General features: G+C 42.2%; 1 protein-coding gene across 1 annotated transcript in view; it reads right to left on the bottom strand.

Annotated features, from left to right (window-relative positions):
* Nucleotides 1-11,754, bottom strand: part of LOC138301053 (caspase-6-like) — a 130,990-nt gene extending 119,236 nt beyond the window's left edge. Inside the window, exon 1 of the mRNA XM_069241101.1 lies at nt 11,643-11,754. Within this exon, the coding sequence (XP_069097202.1) occupies nt 11,643-11,676 (34 nt within the window). The 5' untranslated portion in view covers nt 11,677-11,754. The remainder of the gene's footprint in view (nt 1-11,642) is intronic.
* Between the last annotated feature and the right edge of the window lie 1,078 nt (nt 11,755-12,832).

Here is a 12,832-nt window from a genome sequence, read left to right as displayed (position 1 = left end):
TTAATAACCTCATTAAGGGTCTGATTTAGAATTGCTAGCAATGGAAAATTCTCTGACTTCTTCAGAAAGTTCTAAATTTAGTAAATCCACCATAATAATCGTTTCCAACCATACTGTCTCTAGGGCAGAGTCAAGTTTCCTTCTCCAAAAAACAGAAATGTTCCATTACCTCCCAGCATTAAATGAGGTTCTTGGGCACAGTAACATTCAGTGAGATAGACTGAAACCCTCATTGTGAGTGGCTCACCTAGGAAGCCGATTATTATTGCACCTTTTAAATCCTGATACCAATAGGATTGGCATTTAACAGTTGAAATAATTATCTCCTATTACAAGTTGTGCCCTTTAAAATGGGGCATAACGTGGATTTTAGTGCTTTGCTTATCAAAATCTACATATACCAGTATTTACCTTCATTTTCCCCTAGTCAAATTCGGAATGTTTCACCTGCCAAAGTGTACTTGGGAAAAACTGTGAAGCATGTGGTAACGATCATAAGTCCAATTCCTGTGCAAACAGTAGTAGCCTTAGTCTCACCAACACGCATACTGTTATTACTGCAGGAAAGTGCTACAACTGGAAATACATTCTGCAACACTTAAAGATACATGTCAGTAGACAGTAATACAATATTTATTTCACTGATGCCCATAGACAAAGTGGACCGCATGAACCAAAGCCCCGTAATCAGAATGGTTAAGACCTGCATGAATTAGACCCTTGTCAGAAAGCTAATTACAGTAATTGTTGCCTATGACGAGCTTTTAATTGGCATCTTGAAAAGCATATCAAGGCACTATATTACCATCATCCATTAGACTTGGCAGTTTTTTTTTTTACCCCAAAGGAAGAATGAGGTTCAGGGAGTCGTGTTGGGACAAACGTCTGTATACCTGTGGATGCTTTGTCACCTGACTTAAAACTATAGGTGTTCACAATGTGGACTTCACCTTCCTGAATAAATAATGGGGGCAAGGTCTACAGTCCAGCAAAACTGCATAGCTACTTCTTTAGTGGTACATGTTGTGCAAAGGGGACCTAATGTCTGGAGTGAGCAAGTTCAGTCAAGCCTATGTCCCTGGGAAGAATAGGCCAACAGACAGTACAACGTGCTGTTCTGTGAGGGCTGTATTGTGGATCCTACCAGTTTAGTTGCTCCATCAACAGTGTAACTGACAATCAATATTCAGTCTAGATGGACTCCCCAAAATTAGCTTCTGTACCTGGATGATGCCATGCCCCTTTCAAGAACGGCAGGAGATGTGCAGATGATTATCTTAAAAGATTTGTAGAAAAGTGCCCTTTTTGGCATGGTTACCCCCCACTTTTTGCCTGGTAGTGATGCTAAATTGACTGAGTGTGTGCTGGGATCTTGCTAACCAGGCCCCAGCACAAGTGTTCTTCCCTAAGACTGTACCATTGTTTCCACAATTGACACATCACTGGCATATGGCTAAGTCCCTTGTAAAAGGTATCAGTGGTACCAAGGGCTCTGTGGCCAGGGAGGGTCCCTAAGGGCTGCAGCATGGATTGTGACACCCTAAGAGACCCCTCACCAAACACATGCACACAGCCATTTCATATTGTATGTGTTAGTGGGGAGAAAAAGGTAATGTCGACATGACATCCCTCCCAGGTTGCCATGCCCACAAACCACTGCCTGTGGCATAGGTACGTCACCCCTCTAGCAGGCCTTAAAGCCCAAAGGCAGGGTGCACTATACCACAGGTGATGGCAGAGCTGCATGAGCATTATGCCCCTACAGTGCCTAAGTCCATTCTTAGACATTGTAAGTGCAGTGTGGCCATATTACGTACATGGGCTGGGAGTTTGTCATTACAAACTCCACAGCTCCCTGATGGCTTCACTGAAGGCTGGGAAGTTTGATATCAAACTTCTCAGCACAATAAACCCACAATGATGCCAGTGTTGGATATATTGTAAAAAGCACACAAAGGGCATCTTAGAGATGGCCCTTTAATTTCACCCAACCCTCTAGGGCTGGGTGGGCTGACCAGTCTGCCACTGACAGACTCGTTTCTGACCCCATGGAGTGAGAGCCTTTGTGCTCTCTGGGGTCACGAACAAAGCCTGCTCTGGGTGCAGGTGTTTCACACTTCTCCTGCAGGAACTGCATCACTAGGTGATAAGTCTCAAAGGCTCAGACCTCCTGGTAAAGTGCCCCAGGGCTCTCCAGCTAGTGGAGATACCCGCCCTCCAGACCAAGCCCCACTTTTGGCGGCAGATCCGGTGGGAAAATTAGGTAAAACAAGGAGAAGTGACCACTGCAGCTAGGACCAACCCTATGGTTTCCAGAGCTGAGGTGACCCCCTCCTTGCAGAATCCTCCATCTTATTTTGGAGGAGAGGAACCAATAGGGTTAGGAAAAACCCTACTGACTAGGGACGCCTCAACCATTACCATTACCCTTCATTTCTAAGTAGGTGTGATTGGATGGCAATTTATGCCTGCTACAAGTCACTTGCCTTTTAAGTTTAACTGTGGGCCAAAAGTATCTTATTGTGTAAAAAACATACAATCTATAAGGAAACCACACAGGATTTAACAGTGAGACAAGCTTTATCAAAAATGACCCTGGTTAGGAGACATCAAGAGCTCCTTTGAGGAGATCGGCTTTCTGAATTTTTGGAATAAGCCCTAGTTTCTCCCCAAAGAATCACTGACAGTTCTGAGCAACCTGCATGAGTAGTCATGAGGCTAACGATTGGACGCAGACTGTGGCTGTTTATTTAACATCTCATACATGAATGTGAAATTGCAGGAGGAGAGGGAGCGAAATCTGGACATTAAAAAGACTCTCCCAAATATGAATTCTGAAATTTTGCTGTGATGTACTTTACTTTGCTCTGATAGTTGAGCCATCTTTTAGGTTTACTAATAAATATCAGCTTCAATATTTTCTGATGCTACTGTGTTTGCAGAAATCTTACGCATGTTCCTTTTAGGTCAGGCTTGGCAACACAGCTATCTGCCTTACGTATTGTTACCAATTTTTTAAAACATACATAAAGTTAGCTTTGAATCCTCCAACATATGGATTTCCCTCTCAGGTAAACTATTGACTGTTGGGTGCATCATTCATGAGGGACAATTTTACAGCTGAAAATACACTTAATCATAACACTTACAATTATTTATTTCATGCATGCAGTGTAAACAGACCTATGGTTTTTAGGTCTTGCATACACACAGCTTTTAGTGTGCATTGGCGAACATCTATTGTGGATAAAATCAATACTTACACTGGCTGTGGTTTAGCCTCTTCCTTACCATCTGTTGGCATTCCTGTCAATCTCATTTACTTGCTTCTTATTCAATGACTTTCCTTCCTCATCTTGTGCATATCCCTCCTGTGGACTTCCCTTTGACTGGATTACATGCATTCTCTAATTGCCTACATTCAGGGAGCTACTTTTTTCTTCTTATTTGAGACCTCTATGGGAATGCATGTATTTTCTTGATCCCTCCCTCAGGTGCCGTTTCCCCTAAAAATCCCTGCTGATACGCTTTCCATGCTGCTCCTCCCCACTTCCTATCTACCTCACTGTTGTTTCCCTCACCACTCCCCATTAACCTTTTTTATTCTAGTTGACTTCGGACCTCCCCCCGACTCCCTATTGCTCCTAGCCGCATCCCCCCAACCTCTCCTCCCGCACTGATTTCTTGCTCCCAACCTCACCTCTGTTGCTCCTTCACCAGTCACTATTATGCTCTTTCTACAAAAGAGGGTGGGGTTTCCTTTTTGTAGTGCACAGCAGCTCCTGTTTGCTACTGGGTCACTCCTTTTTTTCTTTTGTGCTGCTTTGCGCATACTTTGTTATGATTTGGTGCTCTAAGATTAGCGTCCATCATATTAGAACAGTAAATCAAAAAGAAGAAATAGACCACTGTATCACAATGCACACATGCTACTGCATTGTCATACATGTTCACATATTGCATCACACAGTGGCAGCTTGTTCTTGTTGATGTTGTTCCACATCGGCAAACAAGCATTTGTCTTCTTTTTGTAGATGCGGAAGAACATTAGCAAAATTCATTGACGAGGCCAAAAGGTTGGTAGGGCCACACCTACTAGCTTTGCCAGTGCTTGTTTTGTATTTATTTTACTGAAGTAGGCTTTTTATGTTTTTATCACCACTACTACCACTATTAAGACCACCAGTATCAACAACATTATTAGCACCACCTTTACCACCACTGCTGTTTCCATTACCATCACCATAGCATTTGAGTATGCTTACCTGCATGAAAATGAGAACCATTGCTTTGCTAATACTTGCTTCTGTAGCTTTTTCAACTTATTGTTTCAGACGTATTCAGAATATTAGTTTCATTTCTATCAAATATTGTCTTGCCTCATTAGATGTATCCCAGTTATTGGATAATGACCACTTACACAACAAATTGGCACTGTCATCCAAAACCACCTACACAACTAGCATTACTACAGTACATCATGGAGGCGATCAGGTGCTAGAGATTGATCTAAACGACATAAGGGTAAATGGTAATAAATCCAACCCCTTTCCCTTATTAAGGGGTTGCCAAAGAAAGGAATCCATGACTAAGGCCGATTTGAAGGTTGCATTTTCCTTGACCAAGAGGATATCAGTGACCCCATAACTAGGTTTACTAGATTAAATATCATTACATGCAAATTAAATCCCAGCCACTACTGGTAAGAACAAAAAACGGATGGATAGGGTATTTTCTTGCACTGTGATTCGCTTGAGACAGGACAATGCACTCAGATCCGTCACCCATCAGACTCCCACCGGCATGGTAGTAGTATCTTTATTCAAAGGTCAAACTCTTTCACTATCAATTGACCTCTAGCTTTGGAGGCATACAGAATGTATTGTTCAGTTTAACAGCACCTGAAGTGTTCTTGTTGCAAACAAGGGATCTATAGACCAGCATAGTCACACATATACTACGATGAAACCATTGCACTCCCACGATTCCCAGACACATTTTGTAGGAATTGATGCAACTTTGTCACTGTAAGAGTGGGTGACATTTCGTAGCTCCTGGCAGAAGTGGTCCACATACGAATCACGGTAAGGAATTACTTCTATGGGTGTTGGCTTTACCTTGCTTTATGAATAGTGAAGATGTGAAGCCTAGAGTGTATGCTGGAAATACAGTGAACCATGGAATACAGAGTTGATTCCTGTGAAGTGAACGTGACGTGGAACCACTAAATGTGCGTGGGGTGTTGAAAAATCATAACTGGAGTCTCGTCAGAGCTTCACCAAGGGTATATTCAATACAAAAAATGGTTTATAGCATGAACTGCAATTTAAATCTTCTCTAGATGCTTTCATCCAATTACAATACTACTTACACTGAGTTTCAAGTAGGAAAATAAAAGTGTGTTTTTGATATTTTTCAGAATTGCAATAATTTGCTAGAGCAAGATAGAACAACAAGTTAGCTATTGCCACCAACTCCTGATCTGATCCGCAGGTTATTTTTTTAATTCTGCCATTGTAAGTTAGCCTTTCACTCTTCCGAGTTTGGTAAACTGAGTACTATTTATTTACTGCGCTCAGAAGACTTAGGTGTGCAGTATGAAGTTCTATAAAAAAGGCAAAAGTTATTACAGAATTGCCTCACTGATAACTGGATGTATGAGAAAGTGTTTGGTTTTTTTCACACAATGTTGCAACATTTCGTAATATTTTGTCATAAATATGCCCTAGCACAAAATATGGTTTGGCTGTTTGACCCATTATTTTTTAAGCTAGGTCATACCTCGCTTAAAAAAATAAACATGTAAGCTGCCATCAAGAGACTGGTTGGAGCAGAAAACGTCTCTGCAATAACATTACGCAAAATTTTGAGAAAATGTTCAAACCTCATATTAGGCAAAATTTAAGAGTTTAGCGACTTACACTTGCATAAATAAATTTCACCTCGGCATACTGACAACCACCGTGGTTGTGGTGTATTCCAGGGTTTAACGTAGCTTAATCTGCTCCTGCATTTCGCATGCTTTAGAAGTAGGACAGTGATTTAACTGGCAGGTTTTTTTGTTTCATTCTTCTAGCCACCTTCTATCCACTTGGTAACATGTGACGACCCTCTCCACTTGTGCTCCATCTCTAGAGTTTTATGTATGGTCCAGGCTGTCACTAATAAATCTCAAACATCCGCTTCAAAAAGATGCAAGGATGTTGCAAAGATGTTGTTGGATGACAATTCCTAACATGAGTCTAACAAACAGTTTATTATAATGTTACCTTTCTCTCAGAAAGCTATGCTGGAGAGGTAAAATAATGGCACTTAGGCTCTACAACTATAAATACCAGGGGTCAGTAAAAAGAAAGTACAGTGAAGAAGGCATACATCTGTCCGAATGATCATTCAGGCCCTCATTATGACTTTGGCGGTCTTTTTCAAAGACCGCCAAAGCCGCAGCAGCCAGCTGACCGCCATATTTGGAGTCATTGGAGGCGGTTGCATTGCCAGCATCGCCACAGCAGCAAGACTCCACCCGCCGTATTACGAGCCGTATTATATGATTGTGGATGGTCAGAAGTGGGGGGTGTTTGTGGGTGCGTGTACATGTGTTTGTCAGTGAACAGGGTTACCGGCTGAGTGTATGAATGCAGTGCAGGGGGAAGGGGGCGGAGGAAGGTGTGAATGTTAGCGGGGGTGCGAATGTGTGAGTCGGGATGTGTGGATGTCAGTGTGAGGGCGGGTGTGGGTGTTTGGATGGATGTGTACGGTTGGGGGGGTTTGAAAGTCTGTGGAGGGATGGGGGTTTGTAAGTGTGTGGATGGGTGGGGGGGTGCATGGAGGTGTGGGAACATGTATGCATGTGTGTGCCAGTGACAGGAATTGGGATTCCTATCACTGGGTGTGTTACTGCCAGGGTTTTTGTGTCGGGGTGACCGACACAGAAAGCCTGATGATCTGCAGCTTTGTAATCCAGCTGGCAGGCAGAAGCCTGCCGCCAGGCTGGAGGTGCTAACCGCCGACCGCAAAGGTGCAACCGCACCAGCGGACCAGGCGGTGTTGTGGAGGTTTGGCTTCTGAACTAAAGGCTACTGGCCCCTATGCAAGGGCACCTAATCCTGTTGGATCCTATGCATTTGACATGCATAGATACTACTTATGATCAATACTGCTAATAAAATAGTATTCAAATTATTTAGGCAAATCCAGAAAAATAAGCAAGCTCAGTAACAAGCCTGATAAACAGCTGGAGAGACTGAATACGAGGAATGATCCAAAGTGGACATGGATGGATATCCAAAAAGACTCTGAGCAGTTAAATGCTGATTCTCAAATATGGATATTTATGGGATAAAAGAAATCACTGAGAGCAGGATATAAACTTACAGTATGGCAGGCAATCTTCTAGTTCGGCAGAAGCCAGTGTCTCTGTTGTCTTAACAGAAGACCGCCCACCTTACTTAGGGATGCTTGGCAGGCAGTCAAGGATATCGCTGACTTCAATGGAGCCACCCCTGCAGTGACTCAGTTAAAGGGAGGGAAGCTTTGCTGAGTGGGTGCCACATTTGATGAGCTCACTCATCAAAGATTTCTTGGTTTTCAAGAAGCAACTCTGAAAGTGGGAGTTTCTTCTTGGATAACAAAATAATCAATGACTCTTGCATGGCGTTGCTGGGCAGAGAAACCTAGCAACAGTGGCCTCGCTTAAATACAGTGGCCGACTGTCATTATAACCTGATGCCCTATTAGGTAAGAGGTTTCCCAGGACAAAGCCAGTGGAGCTCCACCGTCAGAAACATCCTCTGACCCTAAATAGAGCGGGGAAATTGTGACTTTGTAGGGGCATGATTACTACTAATTTAAGGTGGCCCTCAGGCACTGCCTATTTGTAAATGACCTGCTCTGCCTATTTCTAAATGACTACAAAAAGTTGGACTAAAATAAAGACTAAAAAATGCAGACTGCAAAGAAAAAGATTGTGCATAAATATCTGCCTATGCACGTCAACGTGCAATAGTTCTCCATATCACTTAAACACCACTAGAAACACTGGAACTGAATAGTAATTGAATCACATGTTTACAACAGGCTGGAAAGGAGTTTAATTGGATTCAGGAATGTTTAAAAGGTTGATTCTTTTGAGGAAGGTTTTTCTATTTTTATTTGATTTTTATGTTTGCAGTCTACAATTTTGAAACTTTTTTCCCACAGTTTAAATTTCTGAAAGCTATATTTTCACATGAAACCATCTGGGCCTCTATCAGTGTTCGCTTCCGCCATGGAGAAAGAAGGAAGCTCTTGAAGTGTACAATCCCAGAGGAGCAGTCACAGAGGTCATTTTTTTACTCAAAATAACAAAACACCAGAGCCTTTTAGATGGCTCCTACAGTTCTTCAAAAATTCGGCACTTATGTGTCAAATGTATTATTACTTGAATCAATGAATGAATGGATAAATGAATGAAGGACAACATTCTGGTTCAAAAGATTGTGGGCCTCATTTACAATGTGTTGGTGCAGTGCAGCGGTGCAAGCCTTCCTGCTGCTCTGCCCAGTGTCAAAAGAAAAGGGCAAGCATGCGCTGTATCAATAAGGAGACAGCGCATTCCTGTACTCTTCCACAGTGCTTGGTTTGAGTCAGTGGTAAGGCAAGACCAATCAACCACCTATCAAGGCTCTAGGGCATAGCAAACCACGACCAGTGTGAGACACCAGAAGTCATTGCATCACTTTTCCGAGCAAATGTGCCCCATTACCAAGGGAGGACAGCAGGAAACTGTCACTTTGATTACAGTGGAGCAAGTCATTACACTAATCCCGGCCACTTAAAGGGCCTTACAAGTAATAAAGGGTTCCTCAGTGGAGTAAGTAGTGATAAAAGGATAAAAGTCCCTTTAGCAACAGCAGCACCAATCCTAGCTGTGGTTCTTATCATACCTTTGGCCACATCCACTTATAAACTGGAATTCCATCTTTCTCTCATTCAAAACGAGATACTTGAAAAACTATCCCGACATCGGGCAAGACCTCTTTGTGCAAAATTAATTTTGTGCAGGTGCAAAACTATAAACGTATCACCAGAAGTCTCATATCATATATTTATGAATAGTTGCAATTCTTTAAAAGAGTACAATAAGAAGTAACTGTAGAGAGTTGGCTTTGGGTCTGTGCTCTTCAGCTATTTGCTTGAATATGTTTTTCATGTTTGTGTTTGTTTAGGTGGGGAGCTCACCAAGACTATGGTGTTTCAATGATGGTTGGATTGTCCCATTTGTGTTCCCATTAGGGTTTGGTGATGAGCCCTCAAGTAGTCATTTTGTTATACTGCAGATGTGACCTGACACACAGATTCTAACTGAGACCCAGTGTGTGTGTTCTTTGATGTGTTCCATTGCTCACATGACACTTTCATTGCTGATTTATATTTTTTTCTTTAGAAAGGTCTTGCTGTTTAGATGCCATCCTAGTAACTTACTCCCTTTGTGCATTAACTTGTTTTACATGAGAATATATTGTTGCACTTACAGCTTTTTTTGTTCACAGTGTAAAGACGTGTACACGGAGTCCTTCTTAAAGATGCAAATAAAATATTGGCTGTTTATCAAAAGAGGTTCCCAAGCAATATTTTGCTGTGTATCTCTTAAGATCATCACTTACAACACAAACGTTGTCTTCTCTCTTATGTTGATAATATTCTTCTTTGAGAGACCAGCTTAACTCTCATAAGTATTCTATTCAGCAAAAAAGCCCTACTCCCAGGTTCCGTTCTGGCCTTGCCGAAATTTTGTTTATTTATGGGATTTCTTTCTAGGACAGCTGTGGGCAACACACACACAATTGCCCAACTATTACCATAGAAACAAAAAGCTAGACCTATTGTTCTTCGCTAAGCGTCTTTGAAATGTGATCACTCATTTTTTGCTGCTGTAAGTGTATTTAAACATTCAGCACAAACAGTGCTTAATTTGTAAATAAAAAGGTGCCGGTGCCCAAAGCCCTCCTCTTAAACACACGGCAGCTGCAATTAAATGTGCGAACAGGGAACACTGAGGCGGCGTAATCCTGAAGCCATCTCGGGCCTCTTCAATCCATGTAAAGCCACTCCCTGCCCCTTCAGCTCCCTCTTGCAGCTTTCTACTTTCTACCATTGTGACGCTTTTTCGTGTTTCCCTTCCTCCGTCTGTCCCATATGTGTCTTTTGCTCACAGCAAATGCTTGAGGCAGAAGAATAAGTCCCGGTCTTCAAAAATAAGTGCCGGTGCTCAGCACCGGAAACAACAAGCACAAATTAAGCACTGAGCACAAACCAGTACAATAGAAAAAGAAAGATATTGGCAAAAGTGGTAAATCATATAACTGCAGACACTGTTTCCTAACAATAACCATTTTGAGGAGTATTTAAAGTAAGTTGACTAGGCAAGTAAGTAACAAACGAGGGCGCGCTATTGTTGCCTCATGCAGATGCCTGACTTTGACCCTCAAGCCCAAAAGAAAGAAAGATTTCCTGATGCTTCTGCCTGCCACCCACACTCTAACCTCATGTTCCAAGAATTAAAGTCAAACATTAATGTTTGATGTAAAACCGAAAGTGATAGCTATCTAGTGGCTGAATTACACAATGTGAAACCAGAAAACCAAGGCATTGATCCCGACTTCCCCACCTGACTTTCACTAAACGCCTCCCAATACAGTGATACAATCTTGTGTATTAAGGTGAAATTCTTCCATATATCGAAGGAATGCACCTTTTTGCATTTTTAAGTGATCTTAACTTATTTCATTATGTTTGTTGCAATATTTTGCATGGAATACATTTTCACGGCTCGGCTTGTGCACGGGCTCTTAGAGCCAAGCCAGACCCTTGGCTCAGCTCCATTTTAATATATTGGATCGCCCACCTCAGCAGGATAATAATGGCTGACACTGTGCTACGCGAATGCCAGGGACAAAACAGCATACGAAATTCTAGATGGTCATACCTTCCTCCATTGTTGATAAAATCATAATTACAATGCTGGAAAATAGTTGCTATGGCTCCACAAATCCGCAGAAGTGTATACAAATCAAATTAATGGACTAAACATACTTCTATAATTTGTGAATAAGTGGCTCTCTTCCAGTGGTGTGCGCGTGTGTATGCATTTCAATATGTGCGTGCAATATCTACAGCATGTGACTGGTGTACAGTGAGAGTAATTTGAGTAAGGGAGAATGCTCAAAATATTACTGGAGGGAAAATACACTTTAAAAACATGTCCTCCACCCAAAGACAACCTGCATGCTCCGCCCTTGCCTGCCAGAGATAATCCCAGCTTCACTTTTTGACAATATTGTGTGATCTTGGCCATTGAGTATGAAGCTTCACCTGCATTCTTCAGATCCCCGGATGCTTTCATATCTGATAAATGACAAACTGTGCATTTGGACTCACAGTATAAACTCGTGCACACAGTGCTGTGCACAGATTGTGCAACCACGTACATCAGGCTGTTGCTCACCAAGTGCAAAGCGAGGATAGGTGCACTTCTTACAGAAGTTAACCAAGAGCTAAGTTCCAAAACCTTACTTTACTCGGGATGATCCAAAGATTGGTGGGGGTGACAGGGATCAAATCCTGAGCGCTGACAACACTGTAAGCCCTCGGTTCGCACTTACCTTCGGATAACCGATTCTGTGCGTGTTCTGCCATGGCTGGGGTCTGTGCTGGAACTGGAAAACAATAACTCCGGGAACCCTCAAATAGGGAGACCGAGTAGGTGGTGTTAAGGGGGGCGGTCCAGGGAGCAAGGCAGCAAGGGGGCGGAGTCAGGTAAGGCAGAGTCAGAAGGTGTGCTTTCAGTGACAGCCAGCCTAACGTCTAATGTCTGCAAGTATATATGCATTATTGTAATCTCTGCGTCAAAATAAATTGACAATTAGAAAGGCAATATTAAAGCTGTACTAGCATATTTTGTCTCGTATTTGCGACATTTTACAAACCTCATCACTTCACTTAACAAAAATACCCAAATTCGGGGGAAACAAATTCAAGCATGTTGCTGGAACAAAATCATTAGACTTTTTACAGGAAAACCAAAAAATTACTTTTCGTATCACTGGGATCTTTATATTCCAGTGCCTTGCCAGCTATGTAATGAGCACTATGCCGTCTCTGGACTAATTTTCTGGTTTGAACTTAGTTGCGGTGCACAGCAAACAAGTTGCTTACTCCGGTGATGTGAAGTGCGTTCCTAATAGGAGTTAATGAGTTGTTCATATGTCTAAAAACCCGTTCACATTCTGCTGTGGCGATAGCAGTGTATTTTGGGGTGGTGTTTAGTGGGATCATTTCATCTGGTACACGCTTCTCGCCATTGTCCTTACACTCCCGAAAACCCTTGTAGGAGGCTGGCCTGGCTTGTAGTGGGTACCAGAGGTACTTACACCTTGTGCCAGGTCCAGTTATCCCTTATCAGTGTAGAAGAGGTGTTTCTAGCAGCTTAGGCTGATAGAAGGTAGCTATGGCAAAGCAGCTTAGGCTGAACTAGGAGACATGTAAAGCTCCTACTATACCACTGGTGTCATATGCACAATATCATAAGAAAACACAATACACAGATATACTAAAAATAAAGGTACTTTATTTTTATAACAATATGCCAAAAGTATCTCAGTGAGTACCCTCAGTATGAGGATAAGAAATATACACAAGATATATGTACACAAACCAAAATTATGCAGATAATAGCAAAAGGAAGTAATGCAAGAAATGTAAAGTTACAGTAGATTGCAATAGGAGCACATAGGTATAGGGGCAACACAAACCATATACTCCAAAAGTGGAATGCGAACCACTGAATGGACCC

The sequence above is a fragment of the Pleurodeles waltl genome, chromosome 1_2 (assembly GCF_031143425.1).
Source record: "Pleurodeles waltl isolate 20211129_DDA chromosome 1_2, aPleWal1.hap1.20221129, whole genome shotgun sequence".
Classification (NCBI taxonomy): Eukaryota; Metazoa; Chordata; class Amphibia; order Caudata; family Salamandridae; genus Pleurodeles; species Pleurodeles waltl.
The sequence above is the reverse complement of the archived record's forward strand: the minus strand, read 5'-3'. Positions and strand labels throughout refer to the sequence as shown.